The sequence below is a fragment of the Aspergillus melleus genome (assembly GCF_016097325.1).
Source record: "Aspergillus melleus strain CBS 546.65 chromosome Unknown contig3, whole genome shotgun sequence".
Classification (NCBI taxonomy): domain Eukaryota; kingdom Fungi; phylum Ascomycota; class Eurotiomycetes; order Eurotiales; family Aspergillaceae; genus Aspergillus; species Aspergillus melleus.
In genome coordinates this window covers 1,786,510-1,805,481 of record NW_025763372.1, presented here as the reverse complement: position 1 = coordinate 1,805,481, position 18,972 = coordinate 1,786,510, and the positions used below count along the sequence as shown (strand labels likewise).

At 52.1% G+C, this 18,972-nt stretch overlaps 8 protein-coding genes and 1 non-coding gene across 9 annotated transcripts; 5 read left to right on the top strand and 4 right to left on the bottom strand.

Annotated features, from left to right (window-relative positions):
- Positions 1-162: 162 nt before the first annotated feature.
- On the bottom strand, positions 163-2,377 carry LDX57_005657 (putative glutaminase; the record flags this gene model as incomplete). Its single annotated transcript, XM_046087342.1, has 2 exons — positions 163-1,883; positions 1,945-2,377. 2 exons carry the CDS (start codon positions 2,375-2,377, stop codon positions 163-165), a joined length of 2,154 nt encoding a protein of 717 aa, XP_045943309.1.
- Positions 2,378-4,051: 1,674 nt separating this feature from the next.
- On the top strand, positions 4,052-5,155 carry LDX57_005656 (LLM class flavin-dependent oxidoreductase; the record flags this gene model as incomplete). Its single annotated transcript, XM_046087341.1, has 1 exon — positions 4,052-5,155. One exon carries the CDS (start codon positions 4,052-4,054, stop codon positions 5,153-5,155), a length of 1,104 nt encoding a protein of 367 aa, XP_045943308.1.
- A 398-nt stretch (positions 5,156-5,553) lies between these two features.
- On the top strand, positions 5,554-5,655 carry LDX57_005655. Its single transcript has one exon. It is a non-coding gene; the product is annotated as a tRNA-Phe (tRNA).
- Positions 5,656-6,044: 389 nt separating this feature from the next.
- Positions 6,045-7,357, bottom strand: LDX57_005654 (putative NAD binding Rossmann fold oxidoreductase; the record flags this gene model as incomplete). The annotated part of the gene is made up of 2 exons (XM_046087340.1): positions 6,853-7,357; positions 6,045-6,785 (listed from the first exon to the last, which is right to left on the bottom strand). The coding sequence occupies exons 1-2, from the start codon at positions 7,177-7,179 to the stop codon at positions 6,045-6,047; spliced, it is 1,068 nt and encodes a 355-aa protein (XP_045943307.1). The 5' UTR covers positions 7,180-7,357.
- Positions 7,358-9,263: 1,906 nt separating this feature from the next.
- LDX57_005653 (uncharacterized protein) lies at positions 9,264-9,969 on the top strand (the record flags this gene model as incomplete). Its single annotated transcript, XM_046087339.1, has 4 exons — positions 9,264-9,402; positions 9,452-9,558; positions 9,620-9,719; positions 9,827-9,969. The coding sequence occupies 4 exons, from the start codon at positions 9,264-9,266 to the stop codon at positions 9,967-9,969; spliced, it is 489 nt and encodes a 162-aa protein (XP_045943306.1).
- Positions 9,970-11,469: 1,500 nt separating this feature from the next.
- On the top strand, positions 11,470-11,760 carry LDX57_005652 (uncharacterized protein; the record flags this gene model as incomplete). The annotated part of the gene is made up of 1 exon (XM_046087338.1): positions 11,470-11,760. The coding sequence occupies one exon, from the start codon at positions 11,470-11,472 to the stop codon at positions 11,758-11,760; it is 291 nt and encodes a 96-aa protein (XP_045943305.1).
- A 441-nt stretch (positions 11,761-12,201) lies between these two features.
- On the bottom strand, positions 12,202-14,029 carry BFR2 (AATF family protein; the record flags this gene model as incomplete). Its single annotated transcript, XM_046087337.1, has 3 exons — positions 12,202-13,720; positions 13,796-13,901; positions 13,972-14,029. 3 exons carry the CDS (start codon positions 14,027-14,029, stop codon positions 12,202-12,204), a joined length of 1,683 nt encoding a protein of 560 aa, XP_045943304.1.
- A 278-nt stretch (positions 14,030-14,307) lies between these two features.
- LDX57_005650 (Mrp/NBP35 family ATP-binding protein) lies at positions 14,308-15,572 on the top strand (the record flags this gene model as incomplete). Its single annotated transcript, XM_046087336.1, has 4 exons — positions 14,308-14,364; positions 14,437-14,572; positions 14,699-14,818; positions 14,896-15,572. The coding sequence occupies 4 exons, from the start codon at positions 14,308-14,310 to the stop codon at positions 15,570-15,572; spliced, it is 990 nt and encodes a 329-aa protein (XP_045943303.1).
- Positions 15,573-15,925: 353 nt separating this feature from the next.
- LDX57_005649 (lipase/esterase family protein) lies at positions 15,926-18,933 on the bottom strand (the record flags this gene model as incomplete). The annotated part of the gene is made up of 5 exons (XM_046087335.1): positions 15,926-18,005; positions 18,065-18,206; positions 18,262-18,266; positions 18,320-18,801; positions 18,865-18,933. 5 exons carry the CDS (start codon positions 18,931-18,933, stop codon positions 15,926-15,928), a joined length of 2,778 nt encoding a protein of 925 aa, XP_045943302.1.
- Positions 18,934-18,972: the final 39 nt, after the last annotated feature.

The window sequence follows — 18,972 nt, the reverse complement described above, 5'->3', positions numbered from 1 at the left end:
AGCTCTGACAATAGATTACAGGGTAGCGAGTCTGTTCAGTTGTTCTCTTATTCTGTTTTGTTCGATCTCTGAATTGTATTCGCACATCTTAAGCTATACCTACCTCATACCTAACCGCTATACCCGGAGAAATTCCCCGAAACAAGACGCTACGCCATGGCTTCAAAGGTCTTCCCCGTGCTGCTCAGTCAAGACCTGTTCGATTTTCATGTCTTCTATAGACTTCAATGAGCGGATCACGTCATTATGAAGTGACCTAGGACCATCCAACGCCATCAGCGCAAAATGGCCACCGACTGTGGGTCGAGCGCGACAAAGGATGGGAAGGCCGGGGTGCTGGCCCTTGGCTGATGTGGCAACGTATCGATCAGAAAAGGGCCAGTTGTGTTTTCCATTGGTCATGAATGCCCACAGGTCATCGACAAACTCGTCCCGGGTGTTTGTGTCAAGCGTGCCAGCTAGCCACATGTTCCAATCTGATTTGGCCCAGTCTTGCCGGTGATCCAGAGGGACTCCATATTCGGCGCGCACCGTCTTGAAAAAGGAACTGCCCATCTGATGTGCGGCATTGGGGAATGTTTGTAAGTCAAATAATACGTCAGGATATAAATTGTATGGGATCTTCCATGAACCTTGGTTTTCGGGATACTGAAGCACAAAATGCGTTTTGCGTTCATCGGTTCCAAGGCCTTGAGCGAAGAACAGCGACGCTCGCTCGTCGCCAATGCGTGAGTATTCCGTCAGTTCCGTCAGTTCCCCAAATGCTTTCAAGCCAACTGCAGCCTTAATGGCTAGGTTGGTCTCATTGGCCAAAGGCCCTGCCGCATCATTAGAAGACAGCTGCTCCGCAATGTCAACGCCGTGCTCGACCAAATAGTCCGCGTAGCTTCTCAATATAGGCGTATACTGTGTCTTCCAGGCTGTATCTCCTGATGCTCTCACATACGCCAGAGCCAACACCATTAAGTTTCCGCATTCCTCGATTGGCATAGGCTCCGCCTTCTGATCATCGTGGCCGGTGGCATTCGGGTAATGTGCTCCCATATCATGGATCACGTATGGCTTCCTCCACCGTCCCGCCGCGAGATACCTCATCATCGGCTCGAGGAGAATTCGAATATAATCTGGGTTCATTATATAGTAGACGGGGAACGCGGGCATAATCACATCCACGGTGTTGAGGTTGCCGTTGCTCGATAGCTCCTTGATGAACCCAAGGACATCTTCAGTGTTCAAAGTGTCATTGGGGATTGTAAGATCGATTCCGCCGTATGCCTGACGAGCCGAAAGAGTGACGATGTCCGCATATTTCTGACCCGCAACTGCTTTTGCTTTACTCGCCATTTCTGAGTCAAGGACCAGAGACTCTTGTAGGGCGTCGTCATAATCATCCAAAAAGTTTGAGATGGCCTGGTTCGTATCGGGATATTGGGCTCGGTAATACCCCGTGTATGTCTTTCCAAGGTAGTTGATCGCTTTCTCCCTCACATAACCAACGGCGAAGTTCACCGATTGCTCGGTAGTAACGGCGCCCAGGTCATGCGAGAGGGCTAGGACTCCCTCCGGCAGCCAAGGGTCGTTGTTAGCTAAAACCCCCGTCTTTGTAAATTTGGATTCCACATTCTCCCACTCGCCTGAAGCGAAAGACAGTTTAGACGCAGGCGTCGGTCGAGACGCCAAGATTACCTCTCCCCAAGTGGCCATGTCGTCCGCTTCGGAATATGGCGTTGCGTTTTCCACTGTAAGGGAGTAAACTGCTGTAGAACCAGTCTGCTGGAAGTCACGGGCAGTGTTCTCCGCACTCCCAGCCCATCGTCCGTCAATACTCGAAAGTATTTGAACGTTGTTGGTCGATGGCCCGGATACGGTCACCGTCAGATAGCCTGGTGTGCACGGTATTAGCACTCAACCAAATATGATTCGAGGCATGGGAGCGCATCATACTAAAAGGAAGAGATTGCCGAAGATAGTTCGAGGGTGATACTGGGGAGAAAAAGTCAAGCGTGATGACTGCCTCCCCTGCCGAGAGGGTGAACAGCGAATGGGTCGCTGTATACTCGGCGCTGCGAACGACAGCCGGGCGAACGCCATCGCCGTGGTCTTTCACACCCATCAAACTGTAGGTTTGGCCATCTACACGCGCCATAACAGACCAGGTGAGATTCTGCCAAGCCCAGAATTGTGAGTCGGCTTGCGGTAAATTCTGGATTTGGTCGCCGGGCATCCACGCTGAAAGATACGGGTTACGGACGGCCAGGGGATAGGACGGCGGCCGTGCTGGTCGGTAGGCGATCGCATTGGGTTCATTTGTGAACAGTGAAAGTACCGTTGTCAATAAGGATCCTAATCCTAGGCTCTTGTGGAAATTGATATGCATGATGGAAGCTCTCCCGAGTAAGAGTTCCGGCGCCCATTTGAAAAGGGATTGTACAAGGAGTATACAATTCACACGAGACTGATGTTGTCGGCAACAGCGAAGCCTCATGAAGAATCCGGGGGAGAACAGCGACCGGTCCAGGCCAGGATGCCGATCCCATGGCGTCATTGGGGCCGGGGTGCGCGTCGCCCTCGAAAGGGATCCGGCGAGTCGAAGATGATTCCAATCATTCGACAACAGACTAGGCAACGTGTTTCAGGCGACTGATCATGAGAAATTGGCACTGCAGTCCTTTTCAGTCGTCCGATGTATCGATTAGAGTCGGATGGGAAAGACAAAACAGGTTGCGAGATCATCCAGCAAAAGAGATGCCAAGAGGGTGAGGAATGCGGGGTTTTGCTTTCATAAAAGCGATGAGAGGGGGCATTCTAAGATCTCAATCATAGTCCTAGAGCCAGGGCAACAAGGTTCATGGTGAGTGAATGAGTATAGTTGGTGTATAGATGCTGCATGGTATTGTGAGACTATTCTGTCTGGTGCTTTTTCTTCTGGTTCCTGATCGCCGCCCATCGAACACACTCCTTCCTCATCTTTTGGTATATGGAGCAGTGCAGATTTTATAGCCAGAAGACAGCCACCATTGCCCACAAACTTCTCAAGGTCCTTCGAGCTCAGGAGAGGTATTCGTGTATTCGAATGCAACTAACGAGGGCAACCAAGGCCCATCCATAGTCCAGTTCTCAAGCTACCAATGAGCTTGCTGTCTGTCTGTCGTAGTCGCAAAATCCTCGTTGAGCAAAGCAGGGAGTTGTGGAGTCGCGAGCGCAGAATTCCAATCCTGATCGAAATCTCATGGCTTTATGAAAGTCCAATACCATTGTCATCTCCGTAAGCAAGCATCGGGCAGCGCCTGATTTCTGTTTGCAGCGTCATTTCTCCGATCTTGATCTGTCGAGTGTCTTCCGCTCTCCATTGTTTTCGAATTCCTTCCTCTTCGACCGTCCTCTCGGGCTCTTCCAAAGGTTCTCACAGAGTTACCTTCAACTCCTATGCCGCAATTTAAACCCCGATTGCGTGATTCTAGGTTGGCTGATGCCACGCCGGAAACCCCCCGCCGGGTGGTTCTCCACACGCTAGAGTGTCGATAAGTTCATTGAGGTTTCATAAGGTAGTATGACAAATGTCTTATCGGGTCCCAGAGTAGGCCTTGGAAATGATTGCTCCGCCGACCCCGGTCTGTAGTGTACCTGACAGGCGGGGTGTTGCGGCGTTCCTGACAGAGGTCCATCCCTCCTGCGGTGCGATATGCTCATTTGTTGGCTTGATATAACAATCGCCTATCGCAATTCATCTTGCGGAGTTGAAACATCGCGGGATGGCGAGCAACTGTGTTGGCTGACGAACGGATGCTCGGCTCAGGAACATGATTAATAATGGGAGAGAACGCTGGTCGATATCGGAGGAATCTCACAAGACGTGATTCCGTAGCAGCTGTCGCCATCATTCATCGTCCATCGCGTGCGCAACAGGGTATAGTCGGCCAATCACGATGTATCCGAGCTGGAGGGGTCACGACTGGACAAATGTATATAAAGAAGGATCTAACCTGTGGTTGAAGGGGCAGCCATTTTGAAAATTAGATACCATTCAAAAGCCTGATTGTCGATTTCGAACATGCCGACCGAGTTTATCAGTTTAACGTTTCCCAACAAATCGACGGAATTGAATCCGATTCCCAATCCCTCGATTGATCCGGACTACCTGGTCCGCTATGCGCGGTCGCTAGACGATTATGACTTCAACTATACATTGGTGCCTTACGACTCGTCCTATTATGATCCTTTCACCATCGGTGCAACGATCGCTGCCGTGACCAAGAACCTCAAGGTCATCATCGCGCTTCGACCAAACACGTTATATCCGACAGTGGCCGCAAAGGCTCTGGCGACGCTAGATCAGCTCAGCTCCGGCCGCGCGGTCGTTCATTTTATCGCCGGCGGTAGTGACGCTGAGCAGGCCAAAGAGGGCGATTTCCTGAACAAGGAGCAGCGATACGCCCGCCTCGAGGAGTATATCCGCATTCTGCGCCGCGCTTGGGAGTCGCCGGAACCCTTCGACTGGGAGGGGACCTATTATCAGTTCAAGCAGTTCAGCAACAAGGTACGCCCGGTCAACGGCACCATCCCCGTCTCGGTGGGAGGATCGTCAGATGAGGCATACCGCATTGGAGGGTCGCTGGCCGACATTTTCGGACTCTGGGGCGAACCCCTGAAAGAAACAAAGGAGCAAATCGATCGTATCTACGCCGAGGCTGCGCGCGCGGGCCGTCCCGAGTCCGACCGGCCACGGATTTGGGTCACTTTCAGACCAATTCTCGCCGAGACAGACGAGCTCGCCTGGGCCAAGGCTCATCGCACCTTGGACGCTCTGACCGAGAATCGAGCCAAGGGCCAGGGCAAAGCGCCTGCTGATGCCCCTCCTCCGCAAAACGTCGGCTCGCAGAGACTGCTCGACATTGCCAAACGTGGGGAGGTTCAGGACCGCGCCTTGTGGTATCCCACCGTCACCGCAACCAACGCGCGGGGGGCGTCCACGGCGCTCGTTGGATCGCATCAAACCATTTCCGACTCGATTCTGGATTATGTGGACCTCGGGGCCGAGCTGATTTCCATTCGAGGTTATGACAACCTCAACGATGCCATCGACTATGGCCGCTACATCCTGCCTCGGGTACGCCAGGCATTGAAGGAGCGGGAGGGCTCCGCTGCGACCCAGTGATGCGGTTCTTCTAGATGCGTTGGGGGGGATTGGTGGCTTGGTTGCTGGCTTCTTTGGATATCACTATAAGTCATGAATTAGTTGGATAGAACGATCAAGAAAGCAAATCACAAGAAGCCTACGCGCATGGACCAATCTCGGCTTGACACCCGCAAGATATATATAAAATTGCAGCGATGAACCTCAAGCAGATCATCCACAGAAGCGTTGTGCCCGCAAAAAGCAATTAGAATGCTGCAAATTTCAAGGATGAGATGGCTTCAAGAGGTTTGAGAAGCTTGCTTTGGAGGTTGTTACACAGTGCCAGAAAGACAAGATGCCAGGAAAGAAAGCCGATCAGTAGGAGATTGTGTGAAAATGATTATGTAACATAAGTCAAAGCCAAAATCTCAACAAATGGGGTGATAGCTCAGTTGGGAGAGCGCACGACTGAAGATCCACTCAGTCCGTCAGTTCAGCTGGCAATCGTGAGGTCACCGGTTCAATCCCGGTTCATCCCATTATCATTATCGCTTTCTTTTTGTTTCCAATTTTTATTTACCACCATTGAACCAATATATATCTCTTTTTTCATCATCAAGTCGCTGTCCCTTCTCAACCCCCTAAGCTAGTAAACCTCGGGTTCCTGGTTATTTACGAACACACTACATCGCTTTTGGTCTTGACCCCTTTATCTCCCTACAACCAAGGGTCCCTTCTATTTTCGTCGTACAAGGCCAACGCCGATGATCGGGGATTCCCCCATCTTACAATGATGGCGGCACTAACATAGAATTCCGCTTACCATGTTACAGAGATGAATTGCGTGTTCCAGAATAAACGTTGGAAAAGGTTTTCGAAATTTTATTGTTTGCTAATCATACTTCTCAGTAGCCCGTTCTGCCGTCGCCTAGAGCTGAGCCTTCTCCACCCTCCTGCCAATCTCATCGAAATGAATCTGCTTTCCAGTCACCAAGGCCTCTTGCAGGTAGGAGCCAATCTCTACTGCTTTGACCGCGTTGGTCAGTTTGATAGGAAGCGGCGTGTTGTCCAAGCATGAGGCCGTGAACTCATTGGCTTCCCGCACGAAGGCAGGTCCAAACCGTCCGATGAAGTTGGCCGGGATTTCGCGGGTAATGCCACCAGGGTGGTAGAAGTTCACAAAGTTGCGTTGAGGGTTGATGTTTACAGACAGCTTGCCCTCGGTACCAATCACTTCTGTCGTGTCTTCCTGGCCATGGGGCATCATGCGGGAGCAATAGTAGTAGGCAATCTTGCCATTGTGGAACTCGACAATTCCCACCGCATTGTCATAGTCTTTGTACTTCTTCAATTCGGGCTGCACCGCCGTGATTCCGTGCGCCGAGATGCTCTTCGGAACGGCATCGTCGCCGAAAAACCACAAGGTCAGGTCGATGTCGTGGACGGACATATCGACGAACACTCCACCCGACCATGCCGCGTAGGCAACGTAGAAGCCGGAGGGGTCGAACTTGTCACAGGTCTGACTTCTCACGATCGATGGTCGTCCGATTGCTCCTTGGCTGATCTTTTCGTGAACCTCACGATAAGATTCATCGAATCGTCGCGAGAACCCGCACATAACTTTGAGATGGGGCTTGGTCTTTGCTTTTTGCACAACAGCCTTGCACTGTTATTGAATGTCAGTCTGCTAATGCAAATAACCAAGATGCAGATGGAACAGAAAGAAGACTTACAACTTCGACATCAGTTGACAGTGGCTTCTCACACAAGACGTGCAGATCATGATCGATGGCCTTCATCGTCTCTTCGGCATGCACAGACGTAGCTGTTCCGATAGCTACGGCTTGCAGCCCGGGGTGGTCCAACATCTTTTCATAATCATCGTACAATGTTACTCCGTACGGCTCAAGGTTCTGCCGACCCCAGCTGATCTCTGCCGGGTCAGGAGTGAATGCAGCAACCAGCTCAGCGCGGGGAGTCTGGTGGAGGAAGTTGTTGGCATGGATTTTGCCGACGCGGCCTAGGCCGGCCATGCCAACTTTGAGTCTTTGGATGGACATCGTGGAGTAGGAGTAACACAGAAAAATGCGAAGAAAAGAAACTAGAAAGTTGAGAGAAAGGAAAAGAGCTCAAGAGAATGAATCCGAACATTCAACCGGGGCATTTCTGGGGCGCTTTTATATCCAGCGAGCCTCTACTGAGGAGCTTTTGTTTCACCTTCAATTGCATGGCCTGTTGAACACAAGGCAAGTCTACCCATTCGAATTTTATCCGTATCTGCATACTGAGGGGTATAACGTGGGAATTGAAGGTGATCATGAGTCTGTACTCCGCAGACGAGCTCCTTAGCGGAGACGGGCAGACTTTCCAGTGGAGACGGAAAGACTTTCCCTACATTTTAAGAGGGCGGATCTTCTTGTTTGCGGGGAAATTCTTGCGGGGCTCGGCCTTTCTCCGCCTTGCGAGAAACCCGACGGCAACTCTCTCCGCATTCTTCTTCCCCTTCTCCCCAGATCGGTTACTACTATTTCACAGCATGCAGCTCCATGTCTCAGTCATCGAAGAAGAGAAGTCGACTTGCTACTGGCTGGTAATGGGTATCCCTGTCCACCTTATTCAATGACCCCAATATGGAAAAGGAGACTGATCAATGCCGCAGCCAAAGATGTAGGGGTAAGCTGAGACCCTGATGCATGGGGAAGAAGCCATTCTCGCCATAGAAATTCGATCTGTCTCGGTTACGATGTGTTAGACTAACTTGGCTATTATTTCTTAGCCCGCCATCTGAAATGTGCGTACTTGTCCCCCAATTCTGATTTAGCATACATCTTACACAGTTGAAGGTGATCTCAATTATCCAGGCTGCAATCACTGCCGACTAGCCAATGCCAATTGCGAAAGAGGGCTCAATGTGAGGTTTCGCAATGGATTAGGCTTGGACAACGATCCCGCCGTTTCATTTCCAGAGTCAAAGATATGGCCACGGCCAATGGTGTCCTGTGGGTTTTGTTCGTGTCAGGTGTCAGGTGTTTCTATTATTAACTTCCTGCAAGTGCAGTTTTATGACGAAACCCCGGAGATCAAAAGTCTATATAGCATAGTTGGTTCTCCGGATTTCGACAAAGCAAATGAGTGTCATGTGCACAACTTCCTCGATTCATGTCGTACATACGGTAGTCCTGAGCAACTCGGAATCTCCCAGACACATGAGCAGCAGTTAACCCAAACAACCGAGAACATAAATAGGCAACAACTGAGTAGGTGGGAGCGACTTTTGTTGTTTGGGAATTGATTTAACCAATAGCATAGGTGCCGTCCACTATCCAGTGGCTTCGCCGGCTTCTACTGATCAGCTTACTCCAAACAATTTTGCATCGTCCATTAACGATGACCAAAGAGGCCCACAAAAGACGCACGCCGTTTTCAATGAGAGAGAGGCTATCCTAATGCGCAACTATGTGGAAAACATGGCCTTGTGGGTAAGGGAATTCAGAATACCGGGTTTACCCCGGATTCTGCCGAGTATACTAACGTTACTTGTGACAGGCTGATATTACAGACCGTGAACGACATTTTGAGATTGAAGTCCCCTTACTAGCAGTTCAAAACTCTGTTTTATGTCTTTCCATCCTTGCATTCTCCTCCCGGCATATGAACCGACAGAGAAAGAGTGAAGCAGCCGAGGCATTGCAGTATCATAACCGATGCCTTCAGCTGCTGATTCCCATTTTATCAGATATGAGGGATAATATTAGTGACACCGTTCTTGCGGCGGTCGCAATACTTCGGCAGCATGAAGAGATGGACAGTAGGTTCCCCGAGCTTTCTGGTTTGATGACTTGGGCTCACTTTTTCAGGCGAGGACAATCAATTCCACTTGACAGGGGTGACTCACATTCTAAATACAGTATCGTCGTTTGGGTCATCCGGCGGTCTGGGTGAAGCAGCGGCATGGTTATGCCTTCGCGAAGACATCCACATATCGATAACATCACAAAAGCCACTGCGTGCTGGCCTTGAGAGCTTCAGAAACTCAAATGTTTTTATAAGAAACGACGATTTTGCCTGGGCAAGCCGAATGGTATTCTTATTGGCCAAACTCCTCAAATGTGCATTTAGTTATAGCTCGGAGGCACATCTTACTATGCTGCAGTGCGCAAGGGAAGAGATTGAGCATTGGTATACCGCTAAACCGCGCACATTCGAGCCCACTCATTTTACTCCGCGCAGCAGAGAAACTCCAGACAGATTCCCGGGCATCTGGATGTTGCTACCAGTTCATGGTTGGTTTTATAACCGAGAATTTGGCGACGGTCTACTAATAAGCCGTAGTGATCGGCGTTCAATACTATCACATCGCAAAGATTATACTGGCCTTCTCGTGCTGCCCAACCCAACCCCCTGCCTATGAGGTCTTCAAAAACTCTCGCTATATCGAGGTATGATTTTCTAATCCGACGTGGCACACTAATAACAGCCTGTTGAAATCAAGAATTCCAGAAAACTGTTCGGAACCATCTTCTCACCGTGCTAGGTCTGGCCAAGTCCAATATAAAAGCCGAAAACACCCTTTTCACTGCACGCCATAGTTTAGTTGCTTGTGAGTACTTGTACTTGCTCCTAGGATTTCGAGTTCTTGCCAAAATATCTGGTCGATTTGAGCGTTTACCAAGTCCGAGTGCAGCCGTGCTGACTATGTATACACAGGGGGCTGGGTTCTTCGCCATAAGCTAGATCAAGCAGCTGCAGAAGACCTGTTGAATGACCTGGAGAAGAGAACTGGCTGGGATGTAGCCCCATCGATTCAGTCATTGAGAGAGCAATGGTATGAAGAATGCTCGGACGAGTAGTCCAGAACTCAAGAAGACTTCTAGCAAGCCTTGGCTGAACTAGTGGCACCAATCAATGCGTGCTGCACGCATACTCTCTCATATGCTTTTTACCAGCAATTCTCACCCTATGGGCTCTATCTGAGACCCCGCTTATTGTTGTGAAGTTGATAAGTCAACTCAGGACAGCGAAACAGACTGGACGATATCTATAGTTAATATCCGGATATCGGCCATCACGACAGTATTCAACACGCTATTTGTTGTCATGATTCGGCCCTTGCGCCTGGGTCCTTGCGCATTGTAGGCAACCTCCCTAAAATCCCTGCGACTCCGTTACAACTGGCAAGAGCAACTCGGTGCGATTAAGGCTTGGCTTACTGTGCTTGGGACCCCTACAGACTAGAGCCATACTCTCTTCCCGACAATCAACTGGTCTTTGATTGCTTTATTGCATTAGTGAGAAAGCAAATTCATTCACACAACTAGCTCCAGGCTCTAGAAGTGAATTGCTTGGTGGCCACCTCCCGACCACACACAAGCGGTGAAGAGATGCAACCGATGACGGAAGATCAATCTAGATGGGCTCGGTGACATGATATGCTGCATATACTGAGTGCTCCTGGCGCCTAGGGTTTATGCCTTGACCTATCACAATGCTCCACAGTTTCTGCACACTGCATGGCTCAATCCTATCCCGATCATTTGACTCGTTCATGATTTCCTTTGTAGTCAAACTTGCATTTCCCGTGCCCTGATCCGAACACGAAGTCGGAAATTTCCTTGTACGCCTGGGCAGCAAGTCCTTGCCTGACATTCCACGACCGACAATTGCGGCCTATCCACGTGTACCCACCGGAGATGTCAAGCTTTATGCTTGAAACGCCTCGTGACGCCCTTATCGCTCGGATTTGACCTCTCTTGACCCCGTCTAAGCTACGTTCCGGCCGGCCTTGATTGGGATTCAGCAGACCGTCAGTCATCTTGGCGATAAGGCAGCGTTGACAGGTCATCACATCGGGACAGGGAGAGCCTTTTTCCATCTGGATCCTTTCACCCACCTACCTCTCTAGTCTAATTTTAACGTCAAATCCTGGAAGTGGCTGCTTGTGTCTTTCTAGTTCCGGAAGTGGATACCCCCTTTTACGACCTGCCACAATGCCGTTTATGCGGCTATGCAAATCTCGATTCTCGTCACCTGCACCTCACAGCACCCATGTCGACAACGAACCAATAAGTACTTATACGGGAGGTCCAGGATCGGTTACCGTCGATCATAAACGTCCGCACTATTCATTCACCCGCAAGGAAGCACAGAGAACTCTCCAAGCACAGATCGAACCTGCCTCGAGCTCTTCTGCACAGGAACCAGCTCACTTTTGGAAAGACATCAATTTACCCGTAGGGCATCAGTATACACCAGCCGTGTTTGCCTATAACCGGGCCGAATCATCTTCACCATCTTTGCCATCTTCACTATCGCCATCACCTTCGTCAGTCCAATTTCAGAACCAAGACGCAATGAATCGGAGCGAACCCACCTCGATCAGAAACAGTGCTCTCCCGGGCTACAACGATGTGAGCGGCGCAGTTATAGTTGATTGGAACGGGCTACCTCACTTCCTCTCGCCCCAGGAGGAGGTAGAGCGGAAATTGAGGTTGGAGCGTGCTGTACGTGAGCGAATGTTAGGTCTGTCGAGACGGACGGACTTCGCATGGGAAAGCCCTTGTCAAGGAACCGCATTGCCGCAGTACTCGCCTGCAAAGGCGAAACGATCACAACGACCGGCGCACCGAGGCGACCGCTATTGATGCGTGTCTGGTTGGTATTCGTGAAGAATTTTTCAACTTGCCTTCTCTGGCTATATGGTTGGTCCTGAAAGCCGATGTTACTCTCGCTGGAGGATGAAGGCCGCTTACTTATGGTGTTTCGTCCATTACAGAGGAAGATTCGCTAATCTACCCATACCTATGGATAAACGTTTTGGTTTTGGGTACTCCGTGCTGCCATCCGCTTTACACACAACGATTCTAAAACGACGCCTATGATAAACATACACTTGACGACTTATGATTGACGATATTGACGTGTTACGATTGAACAAAGGAAGAAAAACTGGCGGCCTACTTGCGGCTATGATTTCGGCCACGACGATAAGATAAATGCAAATGCGATTTTTGAAAGCTGCTAAAGAATTTGCTTCTGAATATAGCGAAATGAAATTTCTACATAATTTTTTTTTAGGCGTAGATCTAGCTCCGGAAGAGCCTCAATCCGCCTTCTTCCCGATCCTCATCACTCTCAGCGCCACTCGCATCCTCCTCATCGTCTTCTCCTAGTAGACCACTGGCAGTCTTTCCAAGCAGCGACGCAAAGAACTCCTCTCGGGCGTGGGTTGTCCACGAACCGCGGTCCTCGGGGGCCATGAAGTTCTGCAATTTCTCGTGAACGTCGAACTTCATCTTCCGGCCCTTGGACGCACGAGTGTCAATGTCCCTCTTGACCTTATCCTTGCGCATGCCGGTGACCGGGTGAATCGAGGAAAGACGAGACGGCAGCTGGATATGCAAGGTATCGATGCCGTTGGTGATGGCATCGGACGAGGACATGCGCTGTTCGACGAGATCCCGCAGCAGCGATTGGTAGAAGATGGTGTCGTCGTAGACAGGCTCGCGGTCCTCGCTGGCACCATTCGAGGCGCGCGCACGCTTCGCAGCGCGGTCGCCGGTCTCGGACGCAACCTGGGCGTCCAAAACGGCGGTGATGGTCTGCTGGCTGCCGGTCGCGGCGCCCAGAAGCTTTCCGCGAGCGTTCGGCGCCGCCGCGGCGTTGGAGCCGCGCACCTTGGAGGACCATTTGTCCAGGATGGCGCGGCGGTGGGTGTTCGAGTCGGATTCCAGGTCGGTCATGCGCTTCCATAGCGAGGCCGAGGACGTGCTCGGCGAGGCGGCCGAGGGTCTCTTTCGCTTCTTGGACTCGTCCGGGGAGTGCGCGTCGGCTAGGGCCAGGCGCAGGTCTTCCAGGGTGGACCAGAGGGCCAGGGCGGCCGATTCGGCGGATTTGATGGCTTCGCCGTCGGCGCTCTCCGTGTCCTGGTCGGCGAGCGAGAGCTGGTTGATGACCGTCAGGCCCTTCTGGAGCTTGATGCGGGTGTTGAGAAGGGCGTCGAAGGTGGCGCGCTGTTGCTTGACGGCTTTGCCCTTGATCGCGTCGGACTTGGCGGCTTGCGAGATGGTGGCCGCGATGCTCTTCTGGTCGGTGGCCATCAGTCGGCGCAGCTCGTCCCGGTCATCGGATTTGGCGGACTCGTTGAATTTGACGCGACGTTTGGAGGGTTTGGATTGTTCCTCGTCCTCGGATTCGTCTTCATCCTCATCGTCCTCCTCCTCGTCGTCGTCCTCATCGTCGTCGTCATCGTCCATATCAGAGGGCAGCTCGTCCTCATCAGAGCCTTCCTCGCTCCCTTCAAGTTCGTCCGACCCATCGGTTTCCATGTCGAGATCCACATCCCGCTTTCCCTTCTTCCCAGAGATATTGGACTTCTTAGGTGCCTCCTCTTCACTTTCCTCAGAGCCCTCGTCGTCATCTTCGTCGCTCCCCAGCTCGAGACCCTCTTCCTCATCGTCATCATCACTGTCGCTCTCCTCGTCCCCGGAACGCGCTTTGAACGGATCGTCATCGCTCTCAGCCTCGAGGGCGTCTCTGCTGACCTTGGAGCCGGCATACTGCTTTCCCAGGGTGATTGGGTCCTGTTTCCGAAGCTTCGCTTTGCTGCTGGACGTTAGCAGGGCCGCGACGAAACAAAACAAAACCTGAATGAATTGGAATTGATGAAAGCAAACTCACCCTACAGCTTGATAATGCTCTCTACCGGCATTCTCATCGACATCTCGACCGCTCTCATCATCGTCGCTGTCCGGACCGGCGCGCTCCAAATCCTCGGGGTCGAAATCTGTTTGCGAAAGCAAATTAGTTAGGATGCGAAATAACAATAACACTCAGCGTAGAATAATGTTTCGAACCTTTAGGAGTAGGATCATCCAATTCAGCATACTGCTCTGCCAGCGATCTTCGCGCCATGTTGAATCTGCGCCTGCTTGTTCTCTTCTGGTAATCTTGCGATCAACCCAAAGAAATTCCGAGACTTCTTTTTTTTTTCTCTTCGATCTTTTTTTTCTGCCGCTGGAAAGTCACGAGGCGGTGAGGGAGTTACTTTCCAGGTTAGGCTAGCGGGTAGCGAAAGAGGGGAGTTCGTCCGGCGGTGGGGATTTATTCCCGGCAATATTTCCTCCGCGGGTTTCTGCTGCATCATTTCGTAATTCATTCCAAAACTATACAGCATTTGGCTTGCATTGACCATGCTCGGACGGAGGTTGTTTTCGACCGCCCGGGTCTTGCAACATGATAACCCATTGGTGCGTTTTCCTTCGTGGTCCAGTCTGGGAGCCCCTCGTTGGTTTATCTACTAATCATTCATTTCCGCTTAGGGCCTGCCTCGCTCCGGCACTCCGCCTCCATTCCCCCGTCGTCGCGGGCTCCCTGAGAAGCGCAAGATTCGCGATGTGAAGAAGGTCATTGCGGTGTCGTCGGCTAAAGGAGGTGTCGGAAAGTCGACAATTGCTGGTGAGTGGGTCGATTATCCATCTATACAAGTTCCAGCACTTTGCCTTCCCGACGGGCAATGCTACAGCGGCATACCATATCCGCTCAGGAAAAGAAAGCAGGAGCTGACGTGTGTCTGCGATCTAGTCAACCTCGCTTTGGCCTTCGCGCGTCGAGGCATTCGCACCGGAATTCTTGACACCGATATCTTCGGTCCCTCTATTCCAACTCTCCTCAATCTCTCCGGCGAACCTCGTCTTGACGATAGTATGCCATCAACCCTCCCTCCCCCCTCTATATCCCCCGTCCTTACTCAGACAAACTAACCATTCGGAACTCAAAAGAGAACTGCCTAGTTCCTCTAACCAACTACGGCCTAAAATCCATGTCCATGGGCTACCTCCTCCCCCAAGCCGCAGCATCCACCACCTCCTCAGACCCCAACACCCCCCTCCCAATGGACACGACCCCGATCTCCTGGCGCGGCCTCATGGTCACGAAAGCGATGCACCAGCTCCTCCACTCCGTCTCCTGGGGTCCCCTGGACGTTCTCTTCCTCGACCTGCCCCCAGGCACCGGCGACGTGCAACTCACCATCGGCCAGGAGATCATCCTCGACGGGGCGGTGATCGTGTCCACGCCGCAGGACATCGCGCTGCGGGACGCCGTCCGCGGATTCGGCATGTTTCAGCGCATGGAGGTCCCCGTGCTCGGCATGGTGCGGAACATGGCTTTCTTTGCGTGTCCGCAGTGTGGGCATCAGACGAGGATCTTTTCTCATGGGGAGAGTCAGCATCATCATCACCATCATGGCTCTGAAGATTGGGGCGTCGTGGCGGAGTGTAAGAGGCTCGGGGTCGATTTCCTAGGCGATATCCCGCTTGATGCGCGTGTCTGCGAGGATGCGGATCGGGGTATGCCGACGGTGGTGGCGGAGGAGTCGGCGGATCGGAGTGCGAGGAGAGAGGCGTTTTTGGATGTTGCTGAGAAGGTGGCTAGGAAGGTGGGGGTGGAATGGTAGACAGATAAGGGTGATGTTTGATATGGATGTGATATTTATACCCAACGATAGATAGATCGTTAGTTGTACTATAGGATTGATGTTTAGAACGACTCTCGGCTCCAATACTCCGATGCCTAGTAAGATGTACACTTCCCGCAGATGAGATGTCATGTATGGGTATCCATTGTGTATGTAGGTAAAGATAGTAGAGACAATAAGAGACAAACAAGATCCGTCGGAGTATCAAGGTAACCAAAAACATATGAAAAGCCGACATGTCAACTAAGTAGGTATAAGATGTGCCCAACGACCGTACAACAAAAAAAGAGAGAGAGATCAGCGAATGTACCAATATCTATCAAATATACGAATCAATGACTCGGTATGTACTCATCAGCGGTCCTAAAGACATCGCGTTCTGGCATGCCGGGACGAGAAGAGTCCACCCCGTTCTCAACCACCTCGCTCTTCCCACCCAAGGAAGACGTACTCGCCAGACCTGCCGAGCCATGAGACATGGAAAGAGCCTCCACGGAGCGAGATTTTGAGTCTGCATCGTTCATGGTGTTCACGACACCCGCGGCGTTGAGGACCGCCCGGGTGCTGGCGGCATCGACACCGCCGTTGGTGACGGCCAAGGACTTATCTCCGAGGGTGCTGACATCGTCAGCCACATCGGAGGTCATGCCGCTGCGGATCGTGCCCGATCCAGCATGGGACGAAGGTCGCTGTCGGTGTCGCGGGGCGTAGGGGTCTGAAGTCGGGCCGATGATCCCCGGGGCGTGGAAGAGGGACTGCGTGCTGGCTGCCTCTTCTCCGAACCGTTTTGACTCGTAGGCGGGTAGAACAATGAGAGGACTGGTGGTCTTGTCGAGAAGGTGCAGGCGTGTTTGCGTGCCTGTGCTGGTGGTCGTGTCGGGGCTGTTCCTTTCCCCGGACGAGGCGTCCCCGTTCGCCTTTTCGACGTCAAGAGCAGGTGGTTTAGATTGTCCTAGATCGAGGACAGGGGGCTGCGGTTGCCCAACTGTGGGCACATCACCGTTTTCGCGATTCGCCGGCTTCTTGAGCGATGCGCCGGCCTTTCCTGCCTCCACGCTGGTCCGACGGGCCTCGCTGTCCTTTTGTCGTTCCCTCTCGATAGTCTTCTCGTCGTGCTTGCTCGCCCAGTGGCTCCATAGTGTCATCGGGTAGCTCTTGCGGCCATTGCGCGAAGGCAATACACCAGGAGCCTCTTTCCGCGCAGCCAGGGAGCACGGGGGTGGACATTCGTTCTCGTAATCTTCAAAGCCATAGGCCAGTTCATTCAGTCGCTGCTGCTGCACTCGCAGCTTCTCCTTGGCAAACTTAACGTCCCATTCTTCTTTACCCGCGAGCCACTTCTTGACGAGCTCCGGATTGAAGGATCCCACGTGCGCGCTAGGGAGTTGGAGGATGGAGTATGAAGATGGCGGAGGCAGGGGGTAAATACGGCCTCGTTTGTCCACTCTTTGCCGCACCATTCTATCTTTGAACGGGGGCAGGGGATCGCCAGCCATGCCGATGGAGGAACCGGCAGCATCAGAGATTAGCTTCTCCGGTGCTGTGTCCGCAGATGTTTCCGGGGTGTCCGTGTCGCTAGAAGATATGGGGGAGACGACGTTGTCATCAAGGATATCAATGCGAGACTCCTGTGCACAGGCAAGCGCCCACGCCCCAAATTGGGCGATTGATCTGTACATGTATTTGGCCGGACGAGTGAAGCTGAGGGTCGGTGCAACATGACAAAGGTCATCCCAGACTTGAAGCTGAACGTAAGTCCCAGGGTATTTGTGCAGAGTTTCGCGGTTCGGATCGTGTTCGTCTAAATAGGCATCTGCCGGTGGATAGGCCGGCGGATTCGCAGCTTTGTGCGCGAGATAGATTTGTTCGTCACGGAGCATCTCGCCTCCCCCGGTCATAATCTGAAGGGGCGGAAGACCTCCAAGCGAGGACTGTAAGACAGGTGATACCAATGGATGCGACAGCATCTGATTGGTCGTATACATATGGATCTGATCCTTGACTTCAACCGTCTTACCGTCCATGGGAACCTTGACGTTGTAGAGTTCTTCATATTTTGCATCCGGTCTCTGGTCCGCAGGAGCGTCTGTCAAAGGTGGGTTGCTATCCTCAACCGAGTAGCCCTTGGCTACGGCTTCATCCGCCCGACCATGTGAGGGTGTATTGGAATCCGGAACTTTGATCTGCGAGGCCCGTTTCTTGCCAACCGCCTCTTTGATCGAAAGGACCTCGTCTGCGGTGGGCGGCGGCCATGCCGCCGACGGCTTATGCCGGAAGCCGTAAGGGGGGATATAGTCACCGGGATTATCTTTGACAATGCTGGGAAAGGAGTGCGTCAGGTCCACCCAAGGGGAAATTAAGATGGCACCTGCAGGAAGAGGAAGCCCCTGATCACGAACGGTGACCAGCATGCTTGGGTAGTGGTCAGTACAAGAGACAGAAAGAAGCATTTGCGCGAGCCTCCAACTTACGAAAGCACCATGGCTCCGCCGGCAGAATCACCGGCAAAGAGAATCTCGTTGGGTTTATATTGATTCAAGAGAAACAGGTATGCCGACAACGAGTCCTGCAGCGCACACGGAAAAGGATACTGTGGCGCCAGACGATATTGCGCTGGGATGAAAATCAAGTTAGTCCTAAATATCAATCGAACCCTATCTGTGAATACCGTAACTCACTGCATCGAGTTAGCATAACGACCACAAACAACCCGTACAGGATCCTACCGTGCAAACACCCGCCCCTTGAGCTTCCTCGCATGACGCTGCATCTGGTACCGATGCGTATCCACACTGCCAAAGTAGTACGCACCGCCATGGATGTACAGCATGATGCGCTTCTGGCTGGGATGATCCCCGTTGGCCCGCTTCCTCTCGTTATGGTCGGTTCGCATTTCGATCCATTCGCCCTTGAGATCCTCGGCAGGGCCACGCCATTGCCACCACTCTTTTCCGCCGACCCGTTTGATGCCATGAGGACCTAATTGTTCAATGAGGGCCGTCGCGGCGGCCGTCAGGTATTTATTGGGGATAGTGACCGTCTCCGTCCTCACCCAGTGCGGACTAGGTACCCATTGGGTGGTGAAGGCCTGGATGTCCTCGACGGTGTGCTTGGAGGCGTAGGCGAGAAATTCGCGAAAAATACGGAGTCCTTCATCATAGGAGACATGGACGTTTGGTTTATTATGCAGCGATTTCCGATGTATGTACTAGGAGGTCTCTTGTTAGTCGAGTTGGGTTGGGGCAATTGTAGTCGCATGTATAACACTCACATGAGAGACAAAAGTCGAGAGAACTGCAGGAGTGAGAGCAAAGCTCAATGCCACCGTATTGAGAGGCATGTCGGGATGCAAGAAGAAAGGATGAAGAGTCGCTATAAG